The sequence below is a fragment of the Pocillopora damicornis genome, chromosome 11 (assembly GCF_964200805.1).
Source record: "Pocillopora damicornis chromosome 11, jaPocDami1.2, whole genome shotgun sequence".
NCBI lineage: Eukaryota > Metazoa > Cnidaria > Anthozoa > Scleractinia > Pocilloporidae > Pocillopora > Pocillopora damicornis.
The window spans coordinates 18,504,180-18,529,661 of record NC_142680.1 but is presented as its reverse complement, the minus strand read 5'-3'; the positions used below and the strand labels follow the sequence as shown (position 1 = coordinate 18,529,661).

Below are 25,482 nucleotides of genomic sequence, written 5' to 3'. Positions count from 1 at the left end.
AAAGAAACTCATGAGCCGTTTAACTGTTTATGCGCAGCGAAATACAAAACCAATCCAATAATTTTTTTTCTGTAACGATGAACTTGGGCTCTTCGCTCAGCAGGAGAAAGACTGTGCATGCGCTTGCAACAAATAGGAGCAGAGACTGGACAGAGACAGCAGGGATTCAAGCAGACTGAATGGACCAGTAATAACAACAAATGATCTTCAAAGCAGTTAATAAACAGCTACGACGAGATGATGAATTGCGTTTGAACTTTAGGCGGGATAGTTCTTCGCTTTTTGTCTCGGAGTCCATGGCAAGGCAAATCCCGAGTAAATCAAAACACCGTATCATGGCAGAGAAACCAGCAAGACGTTCCAGAAGCTCTACCACTCGTACTACTACCACTAGTTCCACCAGAAGCTCTAACACTCGTGGTACTACCACTAGTTCCACTAGAACTAATCGACCACACCGATCGTTTCACACGGAGTGCAAGCTCGTGGTCGCCTAGAACATCAAGAGGATAACTCGGCAGTCGAGTCGCTGCCAAGAGTTCTAGATGGATTAGGCAGTTTACAAGGATCGATTGAAACTTCTCTGGGATCTACTTCTCTGGAATCCACAGTATCCACCCCTTTGGTGCCGGCCGTCATACCAACGCCAAGAAGAACGTCGACTCCAACAGTATCTCGGGTCCTGGAGCCGCTTTACAGAACCCCGGTTGAAACTGCCAACGATAGTGGGAGCCAAGTTATGGAGCAGTTGCAGGCGTTTTTCGCTAGACAAGGGGATTTTAATAGAAGATTGGAGGAACGGCTCGAGGGACACTTGCAGGGCCAAGGGCGGGAAAACAGACCAACGGCGCAAGCGACGCGGTTTTCGAAGGCGCTTTCAGTAAGTCACCTCTCTTCATAGATTAAGCTTAAGGATAATTAATTTTTTCCCGCTTTTTTCTCCTTCAGCGATGATGAAAGTCAAAGTCCCAGTATACAATCCCATGTACGTGTAGAGGGTAAATGTACCCACCCCGCAGGGAAAAACGGATCAAAGTCCAAGGGTCCATTCTCACCACAAAACTACTATCCTTTGTTTGGAGTGGATGTCTTTCAAAACAAATGTGAACACCATGTTATTACTCTTGATCATTTTTAATATATGTAATAGTAATCCATTGAAAATCCACAAATGATTATATTAGTTTTGATCTAGAAGGCTTCAAGAGGCCATTTCTGAGTTACAGTGATTGATTTTGGACAAAGACAGTGTCGGACAATAAAACCACCAAAATTTTTAGGGGTTCAAAATATTGACAGTACAGTGTAAAACTTATAGTATGTACTTTCTTGGGTGAGGCCATTGCATGTATTCAAGGCTGATAAACTTGATAGAGAAAGAGCTCAGACTAGGCTTTACTAATTCTTTTGTCACTGGAAAGGAAATTTTTTTTTCTGAAAAACATAATTCGGGTTAATTCCATTTTGCAGATGTACTATCATTTTTACAGATCTTTTTTCAGACTTATTTGTGTTTTAAAGGCATAAATTTACTTAAGCTATATTCAGCAGAGTGTCTGAAATTTTTTAACTTGCTAACTATTTTTTCAAGGCCCTCATCAGGGATGTCTATTCCACTCTGACTAGTGAAGATGGTAAAGATGTTAAATGGGATCTATCCAAAAGGTCAGTTTTAATTTCTTTTAATTTTTTTCAGAATGGGAAGCTAATGTCAATTTAGAGACCAAAATGATGTTTTGATTGTGGTTATAAAGACATTGTATGTTCCACAACAAACAGTCTTAGTAGAGTTAGTTTGACATAAATACTGGACTACTTAAAAGTGTAAGGGACTTAGTCACATAAAAAAGGGTTCAATGTTGACTTTCCTTGTCAAATATTGTGGACTCTCACAGGCATGTACCACTCAGAGGGTTTAAAAGAGAATTAAGATGACAACACAGTTCTAATTCAGCTTTGATTTGTATTTAGCTTTTCTCATGAAGATAACAGAGCTGTTAATGCAGCAATAATAAATGGAGTCAGAAGTAATGACACTTCCACACCATCAAATGTCATAAGAGGTAAGTGTTTTCTGCAAAAGTGACCAAAGTTGGGTTCAGTAGTTCAAATGTATCTGCAATAAACTCTGCATCAAAGGATATAAAAGGAAAGCTACAGTTAAGATTAATTGTTCGATTCTGTTTTTTTTTTTATGTACTTCCTTCCTTCCTTTCTTTCTTTCTTTTTTTTATCTTTCAGGTGATGCTAACAATTTACATATAATTATAAATATTTGATTGTAAAATTGCCACATTCTCTCATTGTTTTCCTTAATGTTGAATATCTAGCCTGCTAACAGAAATCTCTTTTTTTTGTTGTTGGAAAGAGAGTAGGAGACACCTGCTCACTAGCCATGAATATCCTTCCCCAGTATATATCATACAAATGAAGAATACTTTGTATACACTGAGTGGCTAACTTGGAGGTGAAAAGCCTTTGCATTTTACCTCTGAGTAAAAACAAAATGGTGTAAAGCAGTGATCACCACTTGTTTTTCTCAATTTGTCAGAAAATTAAATATTTATTAGTGGCTGGTTATTCACTTGCAAAATGTTAACTGTTTTTGTACATGACAGCTGCCATGAGGGTGCATTTCAAGACCAAAAAAAGGCATAAAAAAAAAAAAGACACCAACAGACAAGTAGAAGTGCTCCAAGACCAGCGCATTAGGAGTAGGAAGAATACAGTAAGTTTTTAGTTACTTGATAATTTCATTACACAGCTTGAAACAATCCTACTGTAAACTTGCAAAATTTTATGTCTACCAGTACTACATAACTAATGTAAAATTTATGTTTGGTACAGAAACGTTTGAAATGCTGCAAAGCTCTATTCCAATCTACATCTATTGGGGAAGAGGAAAAAGAGAAATACCGCTTGTGCCTCTCATCTGCAGATTACATGTCCTCAGAACATTCAATGTCTGAGGACAACAGTGCTGGGAACAGCAGTTCTTAGGACGAAGCCCCCTCAAAACAAAAGGTGCTATGTAGGAGGCCTCTTATGTGGAGGAGCAGTGAGCTAAACTCTCTGTTTAGCCGATTAGATCGAAAGAGTGCGAGAAAGCGGTCACAGAGGAGTGCCTCTATGATGATTGAGAGGAAAGATGGCCCTCCATCTACTCAAGAGGCACCAGAAGATGCTCCAGCATTTGCTTTGTCATAAACGAAATTTGATTACTATACATTTTAGATACAAAAGAAAAGGTTTTACTTACCAGTATTGCGACAGCATGACTTACAGAAGTTCAAAAGTAAAAGACTCACTGAGTTTGGCCATTTGTTCACTGTTCTTATGTTAGACATGTATCTAGAATGTAGTATTGATATGAATATTGCAATCCACAATCCATCACTGAGGTGAAAAAGAAAGTGTGTCAAAACAAGTTTTAGAAACTTTAGAGTGTTCTTTGCTTAAATGGTGGTTTCCTTACAACAAGGCAAATACTGGAGCATCTTGTGGTTTTCAGGAATATCATTTGTAAAATATTTAGTTGAGGTTTAGGCACTTATGCTTTAAATGTGTGGCAGAAATTTACATAAAGCTCATTTGGTTTCTTTTTTTGTTACTATTCAGTGTAGCTTTCAAACATTTTTATCCACTTTTCAGTTTTTTCAGAACTTGTAGAAAGTAATTTCGAAAATATCAGAGAATGCCATCATAGTTATTGTTACAGTTAAAAATTTAAATGATAAAAATAATGTGGTATGATAGCATGCATAAATACTCAATTTACTTTCTTACATACAGCTTGGAGTAAATATTGGAAAAAAAGTAATATATGCATAAGTGAATCATCCAAGAATTTTCAAACAAACAATACTCTACTGTTAATGTGCTCAACAGTGTAGCTGTCAAATTTATGTATGACAGTTTTTATTACCAAATTGAAAAATGAGATAAATAGAATATCTTAAAACGTTGTTGGTAGCTATATGTCAGTACTCAAACCTACTTTAAAGATCAATGCTGTTTATATCAGAAGTTATAAGTCAAGTTATGTTTTTGTGGTCCAATTGAACAAAGACAAATGAACTATTTAAAAAGTAATTGGCTGGTTAGTTCTAAAAAACCTAATATATAGATCTATACTATTTATAACAGTGGTTTCTAAATATTCTATTAACCCCAATAAGCTGAAGTTGACACTCCCTTATAAGCAAAGTTAGATGTTTGTTCTCATTTGCTTATCTCAGCAAACTTATTCGGTACTGAGAGTTTGATCATGTTTGCTATACAGAGCGAAGTTGGTCAATGCTTTTTTGGTCAAGAGTTTGCTCACATTTACCATACCAAGCAAACTGGGTCAAACTTTTGATTTTGTCAACATTTTATTATCTGAGCAAACTTATTCAATACTAACAATTTGATCATATTTGCCATACGGAGCAAACTTGCTCAATACTACGAATTTGCCAGCAATTACCTGCTTATGCAAACCTCATCAATTCTACGAGTTTGATCATGTTTGCTGATCCAAATAAACACTCCAAAATTACGCTTTTGAGCAAATTTACAGCGTTTTGTGAGCTTGCTGGTAATCATAAGTTTGCATGTTTTTACATCGGAAGCAAACGTGGCGCAAAAAAGGAGATCTGCTCTTAAATTTGCCTCGTATGTAAACAGGCATCAAATAAACACATTTACATCCACATTTGCCCCATTGGCAAATGAAACGAAAATTCATAGCTGCACAATACTTTTGTACAAGAGTGGAAATCTTTAACAAATGTGGCATTTACCATCTTTGCTACGGGTAACAAATGTGGTGTAAAATCGATCTTTGTTCTTTGGCAAACTGAGGCTAATATGTACAAATGTGGTATTTACTTCAGTTTTGCTATAGATTTGCTACCAACGTAAATCCATTTTTTCGTCCAGTGGAAGTAAATTCAGCATGTTTGAATCGCTGTGTAAGACCGATCTGATAAACTTAGATGGAACTTCCAGTCCTTCAGCAAATATCGCTCAAAAAGCTCTAGATGTATCAAAAACAATATATTTGATACTTAAAATTATTCTTCTAACCTTCCTGATATTTTTTCGACCTTCAAACCGAACGCAAAAACCTCAACTTCCTAAAGTGCGAACTTCCCGCGTCCGCCATCTTGTAGGGTGGGCAAGGGCTTTTTGGGCTGATCACGTGTAATGCTTGCTTCGTTCTTACGCATTTGGGGTTTTCCCTAGGTTTTCCCAGCAAAATGCCTCATTGCGTAGCTTTCGAGTGCGGTAATCAGGCTTGAACCGAGCGGGATCCCAAGCTTCCCAAAGACAATAGTAAACGACTTGCATCAATTCATGTTTTTGGAAGAACATCTCTTCCAAAAGGTTTCGCGTCTGTGCTTGGAACATTTCGAGGACCATTGCTTTTATGAATTAAACCTAATGTACGCACGGATAGCTATGTTTACAGGAGAATGACTGGATACGCATCTGACACCAGAGGCCTAGCAACCATTAACGTCATTAACCCAAGATGCCTTGCGCACCTAACGAGAGGCCGATCAAATTCTTACTACAAATTCTCTTGACGAAGGGAAACTGCAAAATAGCCAAGAGAGTATTCTCTCGAAAACAGCTCATGCTGCCGGAGCATCTAACGCAATTATGCCTCCTGGCTTTCAACAAGAAGCAATTGTAATGTTTTAATCAGTAATGTCATTGTAAATACCCAAACATGACGGACTGATTCAATGGTGTATTTTTTTTCGTTATAAGAGGATTTGTGTGACAGAACTTTAGAAGAGCGCTTTCTTAGAGAATTTTAATTTATCTAATGTCTCTTTTCTGGTTACCACTTAAGAATTTTCTCGGTAATTTACCCTCCTATATTGAAAATGATTATATATTATTCCACTCATTATAGAAGACAGAAAAGTGTTTTAAAATGTTGGCGGAAAAAGAGGGGCTGATGAATTGAGATTATAACTAATCATAACTGCAAGTACTAAAGGCATAAAAATGAGTACCATTTATTTAAGTACACTTTTTCCTCCCCTTTCTGTAGAAGTTTTCCAAATCAGCCCCTAGAGTCACAGTGTAAGCACGTGATGTTCACGACATTCCTGCCCTCTCATCCTTGAATTTGTCTTAACGGGATTTTTTTCCTAAAAAGAAACACGTACCGACATGTTCTGATTGCTCAGGATTAGATCTTCATTTAAAAAAGTTTTCTTTACATGATGATTATTTAATGATTTGCGAAGAGAGATAGAGTTGGCTCATGAAAATTACAGCTTCAACAATAAAATGCTTAATATGCCTTAAATGTGAAATGAAGCCATTTGAAATAAAGGATTGTTTATCTCAGCCAAGCGTGCAAAAATTTGAAATCAACACCGGAGTTGCATCATCAGCTTTTTGCATATCAAAAACTCGAAGAGAGAAACAAAACTCCTGCAACAAAGACGACTCAAATGTGACCATGTATTCACCATTTGCTTGAAAAAATAAATGGTTTGGTTACAATGAAACCATGCGAGGCCCAGAACTTTTTCTTCACGCTTTGGATCCGATACTTCCATCAACAGAGGTTCCAAGACTCGTTCATCCTAACGGCGTAGGTCTCTTGTCCTTTCTTTTTTAAATCGGTTACAAGCCAAAGATCCTACACTGATCCTGAGGAACCAAGCTGGATTCACGCATTATACATAATTGAAAAAAATGGAGATGACATGAAACCGTTACTCAGAGGAAAAGCCCACGAAGACAGTAGGTTTTATGCCAAATCCAACGCGTGAATTAAAAGTTTCGGATTGAAAATTCGAAAAATTGAGACAATTTAAATTTTTGAGCCATGCCACGACCTTTCCAGAGTTGGTCCAGAGTTAGTCTAGAGTTAGTCGTTGAATATGTTATTGCTGTAGGTTAGCCATTGCGCAAAGTCCAAGTCAGTGGTGTGTTTCGTAAATCGATGATGTTCAGCAATGTGATTGTCGACGTCAGCTTTCCTCGTCGCTCGCTTGTGTTCAGTGAGTCTTGTTGCGAGCTTTCTTCCAGTTTCTCCAAGACAGGAAGCGTGGCAGTCGGAGCAATTGAACTTTTTTTTTTTAAGAAGCGGGTGAAGGCGGGGTGCAATGTTTGTTTTTTGGTGGTTCCTTGTCTTTCATGTTTGTTAGTGTTGCATTATGTAAGTGTTGTTGTTCTCCAACTGATGCCCTTTATGTACGGTATGGTCGCTGTGGTTGTAGCTTATTCGACGACAACAAATACCTTCGCCGTGTTCTTTTGAAGAACAACGAAAACTTCATCCGACGATGCACACATCGACTTACAACAAATACCGAAACAAACGACACCGCAACTCTAATGACTACACTCACCTGGAAATTCAGTCAAAACCATCACACTTAAATAATAGTTGTTCGCTGGTACTTAACCCACTTGGCGGTCCTTTGCAAGTACTTTCACCTTAGCGGGTGATATCGAGAAAAATGTCGGAGAGTGTAGACGCTTTGTAATGTTCTCGTTTTTATGATAAGCAAAAAATATCTACGTTCAACAAAGGAGACTGGATAATCCTTGTCAATAATAACCAGGAATAACAAGAGAAGTTTTTAAATTTTAATCCTTGCTGGAAAAGAAATATCTACAATCAACATAGCATAAGTCTCTCTTAACTGTGAAAACAGCGACGTTATTGAATCGTCCCTTCGTTTCTGGGTTGTTATAATGAATATACTTGTGATCTGCAATCATTACAAAACCTTTCAAAGGTGAAAAACTAAAGTTCTTTAAACTAGTGTTACCCACAACTCTTGCAGAGGTCTTTCTGGGCTTTTGACCGTTTTTATGTCATTTTGAAGTTATGTTTTGTTAAAAACTTCGAGAATTTAAAATTGGTAAAATGCAAAACGCTGATTGAGCATTTTTGTTTACATTCTTTGTTATTCAGTTACATACAATATTAGGTCTGTCAACTGGCCTCACTCATGCAGATTAACTCTTTAACTCTAGACGTGATTTTCATGAAACTTCTCCCCATAACATCCATACATTAATCAGTAAACAGGTAATGAGAATATTCAATCTCATCAGGTGGAAGCTGCTATCTTGATCTAGTACCAAGTTCTCATCACTAATTTACAAGGAAATGTTGAGCAGCTGAAGGGGAGAATTAACAATCAGTCTTGGGATTTAAAAGAGTAAAGATTCCTACATCATGTCAGCTTATGGCAGCTGACCAAGCCAGTACGTCTAGAGATAAAAACTCGAGCTATCCCAGCCTTAACTGACGCAGTTTTCAAGAAATGTACGGGGAATCAAGAGAAATTCCAATCAATAAGATCTTAACGGAGAACACACCATACAATTGATGGAAACCTTCGCATATGGATGGGAGATTACTTCTGACAATTTGGCGTAGACTCACCAGGACACCTTTGAAATATTCGGAACGGCTTACGAAATAAGTGGAAAACCTTCGAAAATGTCTGGACGGCTCGAACAAGACTGGGTTCATCGCAAAGGTTCTCTATGCAGTTAGTACAAAAAAGCTTTGAAACTTAGTGACATTGATTCCATCATTTGTATCTCTTTACATGACTGTACGTTACTGATAGTGTTTTGTGTTTAAGTAATTTAAGAACATTTAATCACTATACTGAAACTGAGAGTCAATAATTGAATGTTTCTTATCTGAAAGAGTCGTATTTACGTCTATTCATCAGAGTTCCTTGCCTGTTTCACTTCTTGAGTAAATCCTCGAGTTGCTTTGCCTTCCTCCTCAAATCTTTTGCTGCCTCGGATCCTTTGTTTTTAACAAGATCTCTGACCGTGAATCCAAGGTCTATGCAATCCACCATCAGGAATGCAATGTTGGCTGCAATCAAGACTTTACCAGCATATTTCCCTGCCGACTTGGACCCTGCTTTGGCACCTGCTTGTGCCACGTCATCAGAAGCCTGCAGTCCTGCTTTTCCCACTTGAGCCATGTCATCAGCCACTTGCAATCCTGTCTTTCCTACTTGTGCTGCGTCATCAGCTAGTTGGGCTATTCCTTTTCCCCCCTGTGCACCGACTTCTGTCAAGAGTTTTGCTCCGGCCTTCGACGGGGCTGCAGCGGCAGATAACTTTTTCAGTATGTTGATGGGAATCCCGAAAGCAGTGGATACCATATCATGAAGCAGGTTCAGCAGGACGGGGTCGACAAACTCGAAGGCTTCTGCAAGGTACAGAATGTAACCAATCCTCGCCATCTCTTTCTTATTCAGCCAACTCTGTACAGTCGTAGTAACAACGTTGATACTGTCTAAAGCCTCCCTCCAGAGATTTTCAGCTTTCTCTATTTCAGAAGAGTTTATGGAAGCCTCCACACAGCTTGTCCCGATATTTGTGACAGCCCCGCCGACTCCAAAACCCAGTCCAGCCAACAGAAATGGCGTGGCAGCACCTCCCGTCATTACTGTTACACCTGCAAGGGCGAGGCAACCCGAAATTATTCCACCAGTTGTTCCAGCAGCATGTGCTATCTTACAGTCCCGCCATACTTGATCCAGTTTATCAGCCGCTGCACGAAAACTGTCTGCGGTTATTTGGATTTTGACACGCGCATCCACCGTCTTCATTTGAAGGTCATGTAGACCACTCCAGCACTGTTGCCTTTCAGCGTCAGACAACTCATTTATCCCTCTGACGGCATCCTCCATATCGCTGTCTATTCTTGCGTCCATTCTGAAAGCAAAGTTTCCTTTATATGATCATTCAGAATTATTGTCAGTTAACCCTTAAAGAGTGACTAGCATCTAGTTTCTCCACACAATATCACTCCTGAATCAACCATGAAGGTCACAATAAAAAACGAAATGATCACCAAGCAAAGAAGCTCTTGAATTTTAAACAAATTCTCCTTGTCAGTGCCCTAGGAATGTATGGAAAACGGTATGGGGAATATTCATACTGATATTTGGGTGTTTAAGGTTAACACATGTTTTTTTGTAGATTCACTGAAAAAGGCATGGCTTTCCATAAAACGAGCACTTATCATGAAAAGGATTCTGAAACCATAAACCATGAGCTCACTTCGGTAGCTGCTCCAAAAGAATTTCCCAGAAAATGACATGAATTTATCAAGCGGAATCCTTGGGAAACTTGTTAAGTATCGCGGATTTTATTTTTTGCAGGCAACTATAATTTATCAGTAAAGAGGTAATTAATTCTTGAAAATTCAGAATGAACTTTGACCATCAGCTCTTGAGGCGTTAGATGTTTCTTAGAAATTCCTTAACCTATCATAACTGATTATTAATATTCATTGCTTTCCCAGAAATGACAGTGTGTAGAATACAAACATATCTTCGTCACAGAACCAGTGTTTATACATTACTAGGGAATAGTCCGACGAAAATGTTTCCACATTCTGTACAATTTTTTACCTGAAAACTGTGCATTCTGAAGTGAACCCCCTTTCTATTGGGGATGTTGGTAGAACGCAAAAAGAGTTGAGAGATCGAGAGCCGGAGGCGAGCGATTTACAAACTTTTCTCGGTAATTTTGAAGATAACTTTTTAAACGATGATGTTCATCCAATCAAACTATCTAGTCTATCTGTTACAGTAGTAGATTAGTAGATATGGGGCTTTCCCTACGACTGAGCTACTCGTTTGTTTTGGTCGTGCCCGATCTTTTCATAAACACACCAGCTATGCAAAGGAAACCTATCAGATATCTAACTCTTGTATACGTGATATTTTCTAAACCATTTTGGTTAGATCACCCCACAGAAATTCGGGAAAAAGTTTAGCGTTAATAATTCTCAACAATTCCTTGAACGTTTTCATGCTCGGACTGTCTTCCAGAAACAATTAAAGGTGGAAACGGATACGAAGGTTAATTTGACCGAGTTAATGGCAAATGAACCGTCTCACTTTACAAGCAAAGAGCTTATCCTACAAGATCAAAGCCACGTCACGCACCAAAGAATAACACTAATGCATTTTGAAAAAATGGCCATGTATATCAGATAATGAAACGGTTAAAAGTGCTACACTGTTTTTGGCGAAGTCCATGAGCTACATGAAATACCATTCCCATCGACAGTGAGTCGACACTGCTCCTACTGTTTTTATGATTCCTCAAAATTTACGAAACGGCAGTTAACAGAAGTATGGATGATCGAATACTTTCTAAGTTGAATACAAACAAAGACTTAAATGGCGGTGGCAATTGAGTTCAACGATAATCCACCAACAATTTATAATGCTAGATAGAATGCTGGGATAGAATCACCTCTTGTATAATATCCACGACGGAGTTTCAAATAAACATTTTCCCTTGTTCAAGTGCTTAAGCAACAAAGAATCGTCAAAGAGTATGCAAATAAGAGAAAAACAATTCTGAAAATAACTCTGCAGTGAAAGCACTCGGTTGCGTCTCGTGGTTTCATTGTAGGCGTCATTTCTAGGATCAATAAGATTAGAGAAAATGGAAAATTGCGGTAAATTTGTTAAATAGCATTACTTCGATCGGATACGTCGAATATGATGTTTAACTGTTTCGTTCTTAAAGCACAATAAAACAAAATCATAATTATTGTGAGCCTCTCGGTTGCATATCACTGATAAATCCGTTGAATATGATGTGTTTCTGTGTTCAGGCGAATAAGTAGCAATATTTCATAGCAAAATATTTATTTATCAAAGCCATCAGTCTACGAAGATCAAGCTTAAAAAGTCATTTCTCGAACCTCCCGACTACCGTCCTGCATAACAAATGAAAGCAATGTGATGTCCTTCCCAAAGGAAGCAGCTCTTGATGATAAACGGACCGCAAGAAATATTTCAAAGCTGAAAAACCGCACCCAATTTTAAAAGAATTGAGGAGGTAAAATAGCGCTGAATATAAAATACTTTCATAAACTGAAATAATGTTTTACCAGTCACCTTTCGCGCACCGGTCGATCGCAAACGTCGAAGGTTTATTCGAAGAAAATTAGTCGTTTCACTGTACTCTATCAGTCACTGCGTCAGCCATTTCAAAATCAAACAAACTTAACCTTACAATGAGGAAACACACTACAAACCTCGTGATAGATCAGGCCTTGCTCAACTCAGCTTCGTCAAACGAACTCGCCAGCTGCTGGAGGAGTAACCCGCTTCCTCGATACACAGTGGAGTCAATTTATAGATCTGTCGAGACGACAGCGTCACACAAACAAAGCCTTTGATTGGTCCACTACTTATAGAATCCCCAGAATAGGGGCTTTCCCCGTTTTCATCGTGGTGTTTGCATCGACCTTACTTCGACCTTTTTATGAAGACAGTGGGAATGAAAATAACACTTATCAGATATTTTTGTGCGAAAAGTCCCTCGTGCATGTGATGAGGGTTTACTTTGACCGGTCTGCCGCTTGAGAAGGTACCCCTACGTCGAAAATAACACCATTGCAACCAAATAAGTTAGCTTAAAACTTCCAGATGGCGGCAATCGGATACTCCTTTGTTGACACAGTCAAGCTTCGCTGATTAGTTCACTTTTTATAGTTGTCTATTAATGGAAACAGGGACTTTCCCTTCTGTAAACAATAGCTTACTGTTTTGATGACGTCGTGGAAGCAGTCGGTAAGGATCAACTGGCGTTTGATAAACAAAGGTGCCTTGTGACCGGGTGTCCAAAGTCCCTGTGATCGATGCAATAGTCTTCGTCAAGTCTCAATTTTAACTTGTGAAAGATTACGGATAGAAATGCTCCTTTGAATGCATGTTCGCTATGCTGAAATGCTGTATTCGGCTTGAGATGATGAAGTGATTCAAAATTAAAGGTTGTTTTATCAATCAAGCGTGTTGAGGAATTTGAAATCATTCCAGTGCCGGAATTGCGTCATCAAAGGTCATAACAAACCTTTTTTTAATCTTCTGCCGTGTGCTCTAAATCGGAGAAAGAGGCATCCATATTCTTCTGGAGAAACGGTTAAATTATAAATAGAGCTCTTTTTGCAAGAAATTCACCTTCTGTCTCTTATCCTCGACGTCTCATGTTCTTTCACTTAGTATTGTTGCTTGTCATGTATTACGATATTTATTTGCCTCCGCCGGGTATTTTTTTATGTCACTAGTATTAGAGAGTAGAAAATGGAAAAAGAAATTAGATGAATGTATAAAATCAGGTTCTGATTGGTTCATTATTCTTCTGTTGCTTGCAACCCAAATGCAAAATGAGAGAGAAGCCACCCATTCTTATTTCGTACATCGTTTCAACCTCGATCCCAGGATCTCTCCTGTTCTCGCTCTCCAAAAAGAGAGTTTAGCTCATGCATTCTTGAATTATTACTGCATAAATTTTACTCACGGTCTACATTGTAAATCGTTGAGTGGAGCAAAACTTTGACAACAAATTTGATATAAACTCTGTGATCCTGACACAATGATTGTGCTAGTTAAGAAAAAGTAAATGGTATTGATTAAGCAATTGGACTCCACAAAGGGAAATGTCACTATAGGCCGCTGGATATAACCTCCACGACTATGCCTTGTCAAGTCATGGAATACACTGGATAACGGCGGCTGCTGTTTTTCATTGTTATGTTCGTTTATTTTTCGAATAAGCCACAGCATACATTTTCATTGAAACAAACAGAATCTAAAAGCAAAACCTACACGTTTTAATCACAAAATTTAATTCTACGGCCAGTGAATTTTTCTAAGTACAGTCGAACCTCGATTATCCGGACATCGATTAACCGGACTTTTTCTCTGGTCCCGTTTTTTTCATGTATATTAATGACCTTAGATGTTTAAAACTTTAGGAGGTAAAAAAATTCAGAAATTATGTTAAAAGTCAGGAAAATTGCGTTTAAAACAGCCCATTACACGGTCCGCTTTCGAAAGATCGAGCGCTCGGAGACAAAAAGAGACGAAGTATTCTAATGCATTCAGCTGAATTTTGATTTGTTCAGTATTGTTTTGTTGCTAAGCTGAGCGTGGGTTATGTAAACACACGAGACGATCATAACTCAAAACGACAACATGTCCAAGAAAGCGAAAGCGATCTGTTGAAGCAAACTTTTAGAATTAAAAATGTGTTATCTTTATTTCTTTTGTTTACATTGTCTCATTAATATTCATATTTTCGATTATCCGGACTCTCGATTATCCGGACTATTTACCCTAGTCCCACCGAGTCCGGATAATCGAGGTTCGACTGTAGTGGTACCATTAAGTAGTTACATCAGAGTAAGTCTTTCCTTTACTGTTTACTTACAGCTCTGGAATACAACAGTACTCTGACTTATCATGTATAGCACTGGATTACTACAGTACTGTTGTTTCCCATAGTGATGTCAACAAACGGCTATGAAACCAGTAAAATATAGCTTCCTTTTCAATAAGAAGTTCAGTACTCATTTTAGGTCATTGTTTTTTTCCCTCAGGCTTGGCAAAATTTTAGGCGCCAAATGTGCCAAGTCACACCACGGTGCGTTTTTATTCTGGATTCTTTCAAATCTACTTAAGCTCCCAAATTTTAATAATCAAAGCGTATGCGGCGCCAGATCCTGTTTTTTTAAAAGAAATCTTTGATCGTCAAGCTCAGACGTAAACCGTCCTGCATCATGAATACAGCTTCGATCATCTTTTTACCAATAATTTGGCTGCCCACTTTGGTGCTATTTTGTAAAAACAATATGTCACTTTCTTTCCAGCTGCTCGTGAAAATGCCTTTTCGCCTTGTTCAACTAAATTTGTATGATTTCCAACACCAATTCTCTTATACAACTTGTTCAATCATGAGATTTAGAATCACTTTATCAAAAACTTTATCCACTATGCAAATAAAGGTCAATTGACGGCCAGGAGCCTCAGTGAAAACAAATATCGGAATCATACGGCAAAGTGCATTTTCTGAGATGAAAAGCGTGTTATCAAAATTTAATGCAGAAGTAAATGACAAACTTAAGTAAAGTAAATTATACGTATCGATTGAGTCTGGTGCCTATTGGCTGAAGTTAGACAAAAAAAAAACACCGACATTTCAACTTGTTATTTAGATTGACATGTAAGAAAGCGTTTCTTTTGAAAGACGAATCAAACATTAGACATTTTGCTAAAAAGGTCGAGAGGGATACACGAAAGACCTTTCACAGACGGAAATTACAGTATTACATGTAATTACATCCCTCTATTTGATTTACTAAGTGACGCGGGTTGCATTTAACGGAAAGAAACTTGAAACCAGACAGGTAGCCATAAAATAAAAAAGAGTGCACCGAAAGAAATATCGCCCTCCGACACAGTCCCTCATAGATGATGCCTATGAAGGTGTGTTTTGTGGTGACGTTGTGCCTCGTTGAAGCGTTCACATTCACCGCTCATAACAAAGCAGCCTTAATTGGTTTTGCTTACAAGACGATCAAAGACGTTGACTAGTTTTCTTGTATTGTTACTTGCCAAGAAGATCTCCTACATTTCATACAATTTCTGCGTAGCGGAACACCGCCATTACATCGGTACTTGTTCTCTCAATAAGTGCAGCCTTGACGACCCCTGTTCTGACGAAGCTATCTTGATTTGGGTTCCCGGATGCACTTTTCATCAGCTTGAACAAATCCAGGTTTGAGAATTATTAAATCATCAAGCAACAGAAGTAATGTTACCATCTTTTTATAATGTTGTTGTTGTTGTTTTTTTTTTTTGCGTATCGTGCATCTGCTAACATCTTCAATTTGGATGGACGCTTGAACGTAAATTTAGATGCAACAATCTTAGAAATATCCATTAAAAAATTATGGGCCGCTCTGTGGTCAATGTAGGAAGAAATTTAGCTTAAGTGAAGGACGAGACAAAAAAAAATACAACAAACGCTTCATCACTTTTTATCGTTTCTTAGTCGAGTTCAAATTTATCTTAGGCATGATCGACTTGAAATTTCTTTTTAACATATTTTTTGTTTGCAGAGTAGAAAAACAAGATGTGACCATAAAAGACTGCATCCTGGCAAGGAAACAGGTTGGACGTTTATTTTTCGCTAACTTACTCCATGACTCATAAAGAACCTTACACATACGAGAAGACCTTTTACGCTTAAAACATTTTCCTCCTTGCAGGAGTTGTCAAAGCGAATTTAAGCTGCAAAGACAAAATGCAGATTTATGTGGATGGCAATGAGGAGACTGATATGATCGACTATAAAAAAGTTGATCAGTCGAGGGTCTTTAGTTTGTCCATTTAAGCAACAGCGCGACTCATCGCCATTGCAGTAGAAAGCAGTGGCGTGCCTTATATCACCGGCTCGTTCAGTGATGGCAAAGTCACCAACTCCAGCTGGAAATGTACATCAGGTGCTGAACTCGATTGGAAGAGACCAGAATTTAATCACTCACTGTGGAAAAGTGCAGTAGAGCTCAATTGTGGTAGAGGAAGAGATAGGGGATACCAAATAAATGAAATCCAGCGTCATGGCGCAAAATGGATCACAAGTGCAGATGATGGACAGCAAAATATGTATTGTAAAGTGAATCGCTTCGTTTGATGCGTTCCGTAATCCTGTACCCAGATCCTACCGTGTAACTGGGACTGAAATGTAGGAAGATCTGGGTACGAGACTACGCGCTCCTAACTTTGTGAAATTAACATATCTGAATTTTTTAGCTTTGCGTAAAGATTTGAATAAAATTAGAGTATTTTTTATAATTCCTGGTGTTCCAATCTCTGAAGAGAAATACCCTTAAAATGGGTACGCCTTTCATCGCTTTCTACCCATCCGTTGTCAATATATGCAGTCATAGAGAACACCGGCTTCTTCTAGGAACAAGCTCAGCGGGCCTCAAATGACTGTCACCGGGGGAAACAAGGTGGAAATGTTCCATGAAGGTGGGGCCCCCAAAAAAGCCGAGGCAAACGAGAGAAAAATTATTAAAATTTTGATGGGATATGAGCAGGCATGTCCTGACCACGTGATCGCCTCTATTGTAGTGGGGACTATCGTGGCCCAGATGCCTACCACTTAGAACATTTCATGAAAATTTGTTAAGCTGCCTCGCAAAATAGCCAACGACTCGTTGTCTGATAAAGTCAAAGAATTTTAAATGAATTTGGACTATGCATCATGAATGCATAAAACCGAAAAAGTAGGGCCCGCAATTATATCAGAATCCGAGTTCCAAACATTCCTCACAGGGTCATTGCGTTCGGGTATTTAGGGATTTCTTTGAAGCTGAGCCGCTGTCCCTCACTAAACTGGGAACGTAAATAGAAAATGAAAATGGTCTTTCTTCATCACTGAAAGGAAAGCATCAGAATAATTTTGCCTTACATGCAGGCGTCAACCCAAAAGACCCCAGAAGTTACTTACTTTAAAATATGTAATTATTTTATTACACTCCTTTTCACTGTATACATCAACATTAAACATCCTTTTCTTATCCCTCTGAAAATCTAAAGAGGCCAGATAAAAAATAAAACTTCTTAAACGCCATTGATGCAGTCCTAAGATGTAACTTCCTCATATAAAATGGCCAAATGCAACTAGGCGCACGATAAAAAATGTTCACGCCAACGCAGATCGATGTTGTCTTTATCGTTGAAATCATTTCGAACTCTTCCCTTTTGCCGATATTTATTGCTTCATGGCATTCTCAAGTTTTTCTGCCTTTTGTCTCAGAACTTTTGCAGCTTCAGATCCCTTGTTTTCAACGAGATCCCTAATGGTGAAGCCAAGTTCTATGGTATCCCACACTACGAATACAACATTGACTCCAATGATGACTTTACCGACAACTTTACCAACTACCTTAGAGCCCGCTTTAGCCCCTGTTTGGACTACGTCATCAGCAGCTTGTGCTCCAGTCTGACCCGTTGCTCGTAACACATCGTCAACAGATTGCAAAACTGCCTTTCCCGCTCCTTTAGCACCAGCCTGGGTTGCAGCTTTCGCACCAGCCTGACTCGCTGCCTGTGCATAGGCCATTACCTTTTCTGCTACTTGTATTACCATTTTGGTAGGTGTCCCTCCGGAGAGAAACACCAGCTCACGAAGGATCTTCAAGAACACAGGACCTCCCAACTTTAGGGTTTTGGCAAGGAAATAAATGTAGATAAGTCTTACTCTTTCTTTGGTGATCAAAATCTTTTGGACAGTCCTGTTTACCTCGTCAATACTGTCCACAGTCTTAGCCAATTTTTCTTCGGCCTTGTTCATTTCATTTGAGTTTATGAAAGAGTTGACGGCGGCTGTCCCTAACTTTGTAGTTAATCCAGCGCCTCCAAGAGACAATCCTGCTATCAACAAGGGAGAAGCAGCCCCCGCTGTCATCAATGTTGCAATTCCTCCACCGATTGAAAGAAGGCCTCCCACTATTCCAACGCCTATTCCAACAGCATGAGATATCTTGCAGTCCCTCCACACGCCGTCTAGTTTCTTAGCCACTGTACGGAGGCTCCTAATGATCTCTTTTGCGTTGGAAATCATCTCCTCTGTTTTCTTTTGAAGCTCTGTTAAATCTCTCATATCTTGCTGCTTTTCATCTTCAGTCAAAAGGTTGATCTCGTCAACGAAATACTTTAAGTCAGGGTCCGTTCTTAAACGTTCTCTCTACAATTAAACATTCAGACTATTAATTCATAAACTGTTGGGGAAAGATGACTCAGTCGTTCATTGTTAATATTGTAAGCCACTTGTGCGCCTCATTGAATGGTCAAATCATGGACAGGGACAGTGCGAGCAAATCATCTCTATCCTTGTAAATGGCGTTTTCAAAAAGTAGTACGCTTTAACAGTACTTATTCCCCCTTCTCATTTTTGGTGGCTTGTCTTTGAATTTGTACCATGAGCTTGGAAATGCACCTCTAAGACGTGCAAAGGAGAATGCAATCATTCTCATTCGCAAGTTGGAGTATGTTGACTTCACTCTTTCCCTAAGGAAAGGGCTTTTTGGTGAGTATTGCAACGTCTTTCAGAGGCTTTAATAGTTTCAATCTCCGCGCGGCGTTGGCCTATTCAAGTGGCGATCTCTGTAAGAGCAGTCGGGAGCATTTCGCATCGGAACAAAGTTTTGTTTCAAACTTTGCCCATCAAGCTATCAGCTAGCAAGCTTCTCCAGCTTTTTTAACAAATTCATATTTTTCAGGAAAGAAGTACTTTTCCCAGGCCCAACTTGGGATTCCAAATATGAAATCCTGAGCATTTGTACAGCATCGGCGAGACTGTCAATGCATAGTTCTGAAATGTTCATGTATGTCTGAATGGTCAAAGCTCTCTAAAAAGGAATAACTTTGACGAGTGTTTTTAAATGAATTACATCGAACCTCTCAATAAACACATATCAAAATTGAAATGCTTTCCAAACCCCTGAGATATCACATAACTTAGGAATATACACAATTTCTTGCTACATGCGGTTTGTTACGAGGGGCGAGCTTGTCAACTTTGAAATTTTCGATGTCGCAAGAGATCAACATTGGGCCTTTTGCAGCTTTGATTATCGTGAGCCCTAAAAATTTTATTTTAACGTATTTCCAGAAACCAATGTGGTTTTATTGCCTTACTACCAAAGATGGTTTGATGGACAGTTGAGGGAAAACTATGTTCCGATGCGAAATGCCCTCAGTTTTCGCCCCCAATTAGTCAATTTTTCAAGGAGTGTGTCTGTATGTCGTTTCATACATGTATCCTAACTGTCGGGTACGTTCTAACGGTCCTTTCGTCGTTCAATTTTTATTTACCTTGGTTGCTATCATTGCAAATTACTATTAGATTAGGTTACCTCTTGATGTATTTTCGAAACCACCTGTCATTTTAATTGAAAAATTCTGAAAATCTACCAGTACGTTTGCTACAGTGAGCAAGCAAGCAGGAAAATAGGTTTTCCTTTCTAAGGAGCAGTTGAAAGCTGTTATATCATCACTCTATAATTATAATTATAAGCTAAAGATTGATAAGATACTTTTTGATTTACCTCCTCCCTGTCAGATAGCCTTGACGGTTTGTTTTTGGTCATTTTATCCATTAGTACTGATCCTGTGGAAGGTAAGGTAAACCTGGAAAAACGAGTTTAGAAGAATCAGGCTTGAACTGTGATACGCTGTGTCTCTTAATCTATTTATAAGGAGCTCGGGGAGAGTACACAAGGACTTAAAATCCTTCGTTAAAAATTTTATCAGGTTCCTACGTGATCCACGGGAAAGAAGGACCCTCTGAAATGTGCACTGTTATCTAAGTGTGGCTTCGTAGCTCAGATGATAGTAATGCATGACTAGTAATTGGAAAGCACGGGTTCGAATCCCTTCGAAGCCTGATAATTATTTAGGCTTTTTTTCTTGCAGCTCAGGTGCAAAATGATCACAGTTTGTTGTTATACAGCTATCATTATTGGCAAAATGTTTGAGTATTAAATTACTAGGACGGTTTTAAGAAACGATGAATGGCCATAGTGGCACAATATTTTGGGGAATTATCTTAAAACCAGTTACTACGATGAATAATTTACCATTGAAGCCGGCCTGCTGGAATTAAGATTAACGATTCCCTTATTTTCTAGAGTTCACTCTGAATTAGTAAAAAAGAAAATACACAGGTGTCTTGGGAGGTAAAATGGAAGTACACAAAATAATAAGAACAAAAAGACAGCCTCGAAGCCAATCTTTCGAATACAGCGGCACTACGGTTATCAATAAATTCACTCGGTTTCGTCGAATTCTTTAAGTAAATATTTAGGTCGCTGGTGAAGAATCGAAGAGCAACGTGATACCCAAGAAGGGTTCCTTGGTGTTGAAAGAGTGTGAGGAATAAAAGGCACTTTGATATTTGACAAAATATTTCTATCTATTTGTATGGATATAACAGTTTTTAGAGCAACTATATCAATCTCAGTTGATTACTTACGATGTTACATAGAGAAACAAAACAAAGAGCAGGATTTTCTAGTGGGAAGCAGTTCAGTTAATCAAAAACAGGTCGCAGGACAAAGCCGGCTCAAAGCTTAAAAGGCCACGCACCGTTTGAGAGGACTTGATGTGGCAAGCTTCAGATTCGCAGTGTTAGCACGACATTCCTGTTTTATTGATTGCGTTATGGTTCTCTTTTTTATAATTGATAATTGGTGGAAACAGGGACTTTCCCTTTTAGAAACATTAGATCAGATGTCTTTTAGGGAAAAAATCCCTTGTATACGTAATTTTGGTTGGATCACCCCACAGAAATTCGGGTGGAAAATTACAAAACTACCGCAAAATTCGCATTTAGTTCACGCTTCTAACTCCGTCAATAGAGACAGTTTAGTGTCAATAATTCTCAACCAATTCCTTGAACGTTTTCATGCTTGGACTGTCTTCCAGAAACAATTACAGATAAAAACAGATACGAAGGTTAATTTGAATGTACAGCAAATCAATCTCAGTCCGCCGTATGATTTTTGTCTCATTTTACAAGCAAAGAGCTCGTCTTACTAATTAAAAGCCATGTCACGCACTAAAAATAACACTAATGCATTCTGAGTAATTTCCATGAATATCAGGTAATAAAACGATCAGAAGTGCCACGCTGTTTTTGGCGAAGTCCAAGAGCTACATGAAATATCATTCCCATCTACACTGAATCGACACTGCTTCTACCATTTTTATCATTTCTCAAAATTTACGAAACGGTTAACAGAATTAACGATGGTCGAATACTATTCGAGTTGAATACAAACAGAGACTTTCATGGTAGTGGTAACTGCGTTCATCGGTAATTCATCAACAATTTAGAAACAGATAAAATTAGTTCTTGCATAATATCCATGACGGACTTTAAAACTAAACATTTCCCCTTGTCCGAGTGCTTAATCAACAAAGAATCATGAAGGACCATATATCATTTGTCTGTCAAGGTAAAAAAGAGGAAAAAAACTCGGAAAATAACCCTGCAGTGAAACTATTCGGTTGCGCCTTTAGGTTTCACTTTAGTTTTGAACATTGCATACGTCATTTCTATGATCAATTCGATTAGAGAAAATGGAAAATTGTCAGATAAAATAAGTTCGATCGGATCCGTCGAATATGCTGGGTAACTGTCTCGCTCTTAAGCACAATGAAACAACTTGAAATCATAACTACCGTCAGCTTCTTGGTTGCATATCACAGATAAATCCGTAGAACATGATGTGTTTGGTGTTTAGGCGAATAAGTGGCAGTCTTCTATAACATAATATTTATACATCGAAGCCATCAGTCTACGAAGATCAAGCTTATAAATTCTGTACAATTTTTTACCATAAAACTGTGCATTCTGAAGTGAACCCCCTTTCTATTGGGGATGTTGGGAGAACGCAAAAAAAGTTGAGAGATCGAGAGCCGGAGGCGAGCGATTTACAAACTTTTCTCGGTAATTTTGAAGATAACGTTTTAAACGATGATGTTCATCCAATCAAACTATCTAATCTATCTGTTACAGAATTAGTAGATATGGGGGCTTTCCCTACGACTGAGCTACGCGTTTGTTTTGGTCGTGCCCCGATCTTTTCAAACACACCAGCTATGTAAAGGAAACCTATCAGATATCTAACTCTTGTATATGTGATATTTTCTAAACCATTTTGGTTAGATCACCCCACAGAAATTCGGGAAAAGGTTTAGCGTTAATAATTCTCAACAATTCCTTGAACGTTTTCATGCTCGGACTGTCTTCCAGAAACAATTAAAGGTGGAAACGGATACGAAGGTTAATTTGATCGAGTTAATGGCAAATGAACCTTCTACCTTTACAAGCAAAGAGCTCATCCTACAAGGTCAAAGCCACGTCACGCACCAAAGAATAACACTAATGCATTTTGAAAAAATGGCCATGTATATCAGGTAATGAAACGATCAAAAGTGCTACACTGTTTTTGGCGAAGTCCATGATGAGCTACATGAAACACCATTCCCATCGACCGTGAGTCGACACTGCTCCTACTATTTTTATGATTCCTCAAAATTTACGAAACAGTTTACAGAATTATGGATGATCGTATACTTTCTAAGTTGAATACAAACAAAGACTTAAATGGCGGTGGCAATTGAGTTCAACGATGATCCACCAACAATTTATAATGCTAGATAGATTGCTACGATAGAATCACCTCTTGTATAATATCCACGACGGAGTTTCAAATAAACATTTTCCCTTGTCCAAGTGCTTAAGCAACAAAGAATCGTCAAAGAGTATGCAAATAAGACAAAAACAATTCTGAAAATAACTCTGCAGTGAAACCGCTCGGTTGCGTCTCGTGGTTTCATTGTAGGCGTCATTTCTAGGATCAATAAGATTAGAGAAAATGGAAAATTGTGGTAAATTTGTTAAATAGCATTACTTCGATCGGATCCGTCGAATATGATGTTTAACTGTCTCGTATTTCATAGCAAAATATTTATTTATCAAAGAATTGAGGAGGTAAAATAGCGCTGAATATAAAATACTTTCATAAACTGAAATAATGTTTTATCAGTTACCTTTCGCGCACCGGCCGATCGCAAACGTCGGAGGTTTATTCGAAGACAGTTAATCGTTTCACTGTACTCTATCAATCACTGCGTCAACCATTTCAAAATCAAACAAACAAACCTCGTGATAAATCAGGCCTTGCTCAACTCAGCTTCTTCAAACGAACTCGCCGGCTGCTAGAGGAGTAACCCGCTTCCTCGCTACACAGTGGGGTCAATTTATAGATCTGTCGAGACAACGGCGTCACACAAACAAAGCCTTTGATTGGTCCACTAATTATAGAATTCCTAGAATAGGGGCTTTCCCCGTATTCAATGTGGTGTTTGCTTCGATCTTACCTCGACCTTTTAAGAACACAATGGGAATGAAAATAACACTTATAAGATATCTTTGTGGGAAATGTCCCTCGTGCATGTGATGAGGGTTTACTATGACCGGTCTGCCGCTTGAGGAGTTACCCCTACGTCGAAAATAACACCATTGCAACCAAATAAGTTAACTTAAAGCTTTGTTGACACAGACAAGCTTCGCTGATCAGTTCACTTTTTATAGTTGTCTATTAATGGAAACAGGGACTTTCCCTTTTGTAAACAATAGCTTGCTGTTTTGATGACGTCGTGGAAGCAGTCGGTAAGGATCAACTGGCGTTTGATGAACAAAGGTGCCTTGTGACCGGGTGTCCAAAGTCCCTGTGATCGATGCAGTAGTCTTCGTTAAGTCTCAATTTAAACTTTTGTGAAAGATTACGGATAGAAATGCTCCTTTGAACGCATGTTCGATGCTATGCTAAAATGCTGTATTCCGCTCGAGATGATGAAGTGATTCAAAATCAAAGATTGTTTTTATCAATCAGGCGTGTTGAAGAATTTGAAATCATTCCAGTGTCGGGATTGCGTCATCAAAGGTCATAACAAACCTTTTTTTAAAATCTTAATCTTTTGCTGTGTGCTCTAAATCGGAGAAAGAGGCATCCATATTCTTCTGGAGAAACGGTTAAATTATAAATAGAGCTCTTTTTGCGAGAAATTCATCTTCTGTCTCTAATCCTCGACGTCTCATGTTCTTTCACTTAGTATTGTTGCTTGTCATGTATTACGATATTTATTTGCCTCTGCTGGTATTTTTCTATGTCACTAGTATTAGAGAGTGGAAAATGGAAAGAGAAATTAGATCGGGTTCTGATTGGTTCATTATTCTTCTGTTGCGTGCAACGCAAATACAAAATGAGAGAGAAGCCACCAATTCTTTTTTCGTACATTGTTTCAACCTCGATCCCAGGATCTCTCCTCTTGTCGCTCTCCTAAAGAGAATTTAGCTCACGCATTCTTGACCTATTACTGCATAAGTTTTATTCACGGTCTACACTGTAAATCGGTGAGTGGAACAAAACTTTGACAACAAAGTTGATATAAACTGTGTGATCCTGTATTCACAATGATTGTGCTAGTTAAGAAAGAGTAACTGGTATTGATTAAGTAATTGGACTTCACAAAGGGAAATGTCACTACAAGCCGCTGCGTATAGCCTCCACGACTATGCCTTGTCAAGTCGTGGGCTACGCTGGATAACGGCGGCTGCTATTTTTCTATGTTTTTTTCGTTCATTTTTCGAGTAAGCCACAGCATACATGTCCACGGCCAGTGTATTTTTCTAAGTAGCGGTTCCATTAATTAGTTACATTAGAGTAAGTCTTTCCTTACTGTTTACTTACAGCACTGGAATACAACAGTACTCTGACTTATCATGTATAGCACTGGATTACTACAGTACTGTTGTTTGCCATAGTGATGTCAACAAACGGCTTTGAAACCAGTAAAATATATCTTCCTTTTCAATAAGAAGTTCAGTACTCATTTTAGGTTATTTTTTTTCCCATCAGGCTTGGCAAATTTTAGGCGCCAAATGTACCGGGTCACACGACGGCGCGTTGTTATTCTAGATTCTTTCAAATATAAATAAGCGCCCAAATTTTAATATTCAAAGCGTATGCGGCACCAGATCTGTTTTTTTTTTAGAGATCTTTGATCGTCAAGGTCAGCTGTCAACCGTCCT

At 38.6% G+C, this 25,482-nt stretch overlaps 3 protein-coding genes, 2 long non-coding RNA genes and 1 pseudogene across 13 annotated transcripts in view; 3 read left to right on the top strand and 3 right to left on the bottom strand.

Moving 5' to 3' along the window:
* LOC149037949 (uncharacterized) overlaps positions 1-7,281 on the top strand; it is an 84,422-nt gene extending 77,141 nt beyond the window's left edge. Inside the window, exon 3 of the long non-coding RNA XR_016180865.1 lies at positions 6,909-7,281. This is a non-coding gene — a long non-coding RNA (uncharacterized LOC149037949). The remainder of the gene's footprint in view (positions 1-6,908) is intronic.
* LOC149037948 (uncharacterized) overlaps positions 1-12,119 on the bottom strand; it is a 96,217-nt gene extending 84,098 nt beyond the window's left edge. The window contains exon 1 of the mRNA XM_089186643.1: positions 12,062-12,119. The gene's annotated coding sequence lies outside the window, so the exon portion shown is untranslated. The remainder of the gene's footprint in view (positions 1-12,061) is intronic.
* LOC149037950 (uncharacterized) lies at positions 72-4,092 on the top strand (annotated as a pseudogene). The gene is made up of 5 exons (XR_016180863.1): positions 72-880; positions 1,592-1,665; positions 1,972-2,063; positions 2,619-2,728; positions 2,848-4,092. The product of XR_016180863.1 is annotated as an uncharacterized LOC149037950 (transcript).
* On the bottom strand, positions 7,592-23,634 carry LOC113683382 (uncharacterized). 5 transcript variants are annotated; one of them, XM_089186647.1, is made up of 3 exons: positions 12,062-12,127; positions 11,269-11,439; positions 7,592-9,714 (listed from the first exon to the last, which is right to left on the bottom strand). In XM_089186647.1, exon 3 carries the CDS (start codon positions 9,711-9,713, stop codon positions 8,727-8,729), a length of 987 nt encoding a protein of 328 aa, XP_089042773.1. In that variant the 5' UTR covers position 9,714; positions 11,269-11,439; positions 12,062-12,127; the 3' UTR covers positions 7,592-8,726. The 5 variants fall into 5 exon arrangements, with proteins under 5 accessions (XP_089042773.1, XP_027056420.2, XP_027056419.2 ...); XM_027200619.2 differs by lacking the exons at positions 11,269-11,439; positions 12,062-12,127 and adding an exon at positions 23,551-23,634; XM_027200618.2 differs by lacking the exons at positions 11,269-11,439; positions 12,062-12,127 and adding an exon at positions 23,439-23,576.
* On the top strand, positions 15,098-16,649 carry LOC149037947 (uncharacterized). The gene is made up of 2 exons (XR_016180864.1): positions 15,098-15,980; positions 16,079-16,649. It is a non-coding gene; the product is annotated as an uncharacterized LOC149037947 (long non-coding RNA).
* On the bottom strand, positions 17,322-23,682 carry LOC113683383 (uncharacterized). 4 transcript variants are annotated; one of them, XM_089186640.1, is made up of 4 exons: positions 23,439-23,621; positions 23,069-23,239; positions 19,928-20,009; positions 17,322-18,564 (listed from the first exon to the last, which is right to left on the bottom strand). In XM_089186640.1, exons 3-4 carry the CDS (start codon positions 19,976-19,978, stop codon positions 17,590-17,592), a joined length of 1,026 nt encoding a protein of 341 aa, XP_089042766.1. In that variant the 5' UTR covers positions 19,979-20,009; positions 23,069-23,239; positions 23,439-23,621; the 3' UTR covers positions 17,322-17,589. The 4 variants fall into 4 exon arrangements, with proteins under 4 accessions (XP_089042766.1, XP_089042767.1, XP_089042765.1 ...); XM_089186641.1 differs by having other exon boundaries at positions 23,069-23,124; positions 23,439-23,577; XM_089186639.1 differs by lacking the exon at positions 23,069-23,239 and having other exon boundaries at positions 23,551-23,682.
* Between the last annotated feature and the right edge of the window lie 1,800 nt (positions 23,683-25,482).

What these genes read in the sequence shown, in the direction of transcription:
- LOC113683383 (XM_089186639.1), bottom strand. Translation starts at nt 19,978, where the DNA reads ATGGATAAAATGACCAAAAACAAACCGTCAAGGCTATCTGACAGGGAG. An exon ending in GGCTATCTGACAGGGAGGAG is followed by an intron (nt 18,565 to 19,927) that starts GTAAATCAAAAA and finishes GTTTAATTGTAG; the next exon opens with AGAGAACGTTTAAGAACGGA.
- LOC113683382 (XM_027200619.2), bottom strand. Translation starts at nt 9,713, where the DNA reads ATGGACGCAAGAATAGACAGCGATATGGAGGATGCCGTCAGAGGGATA.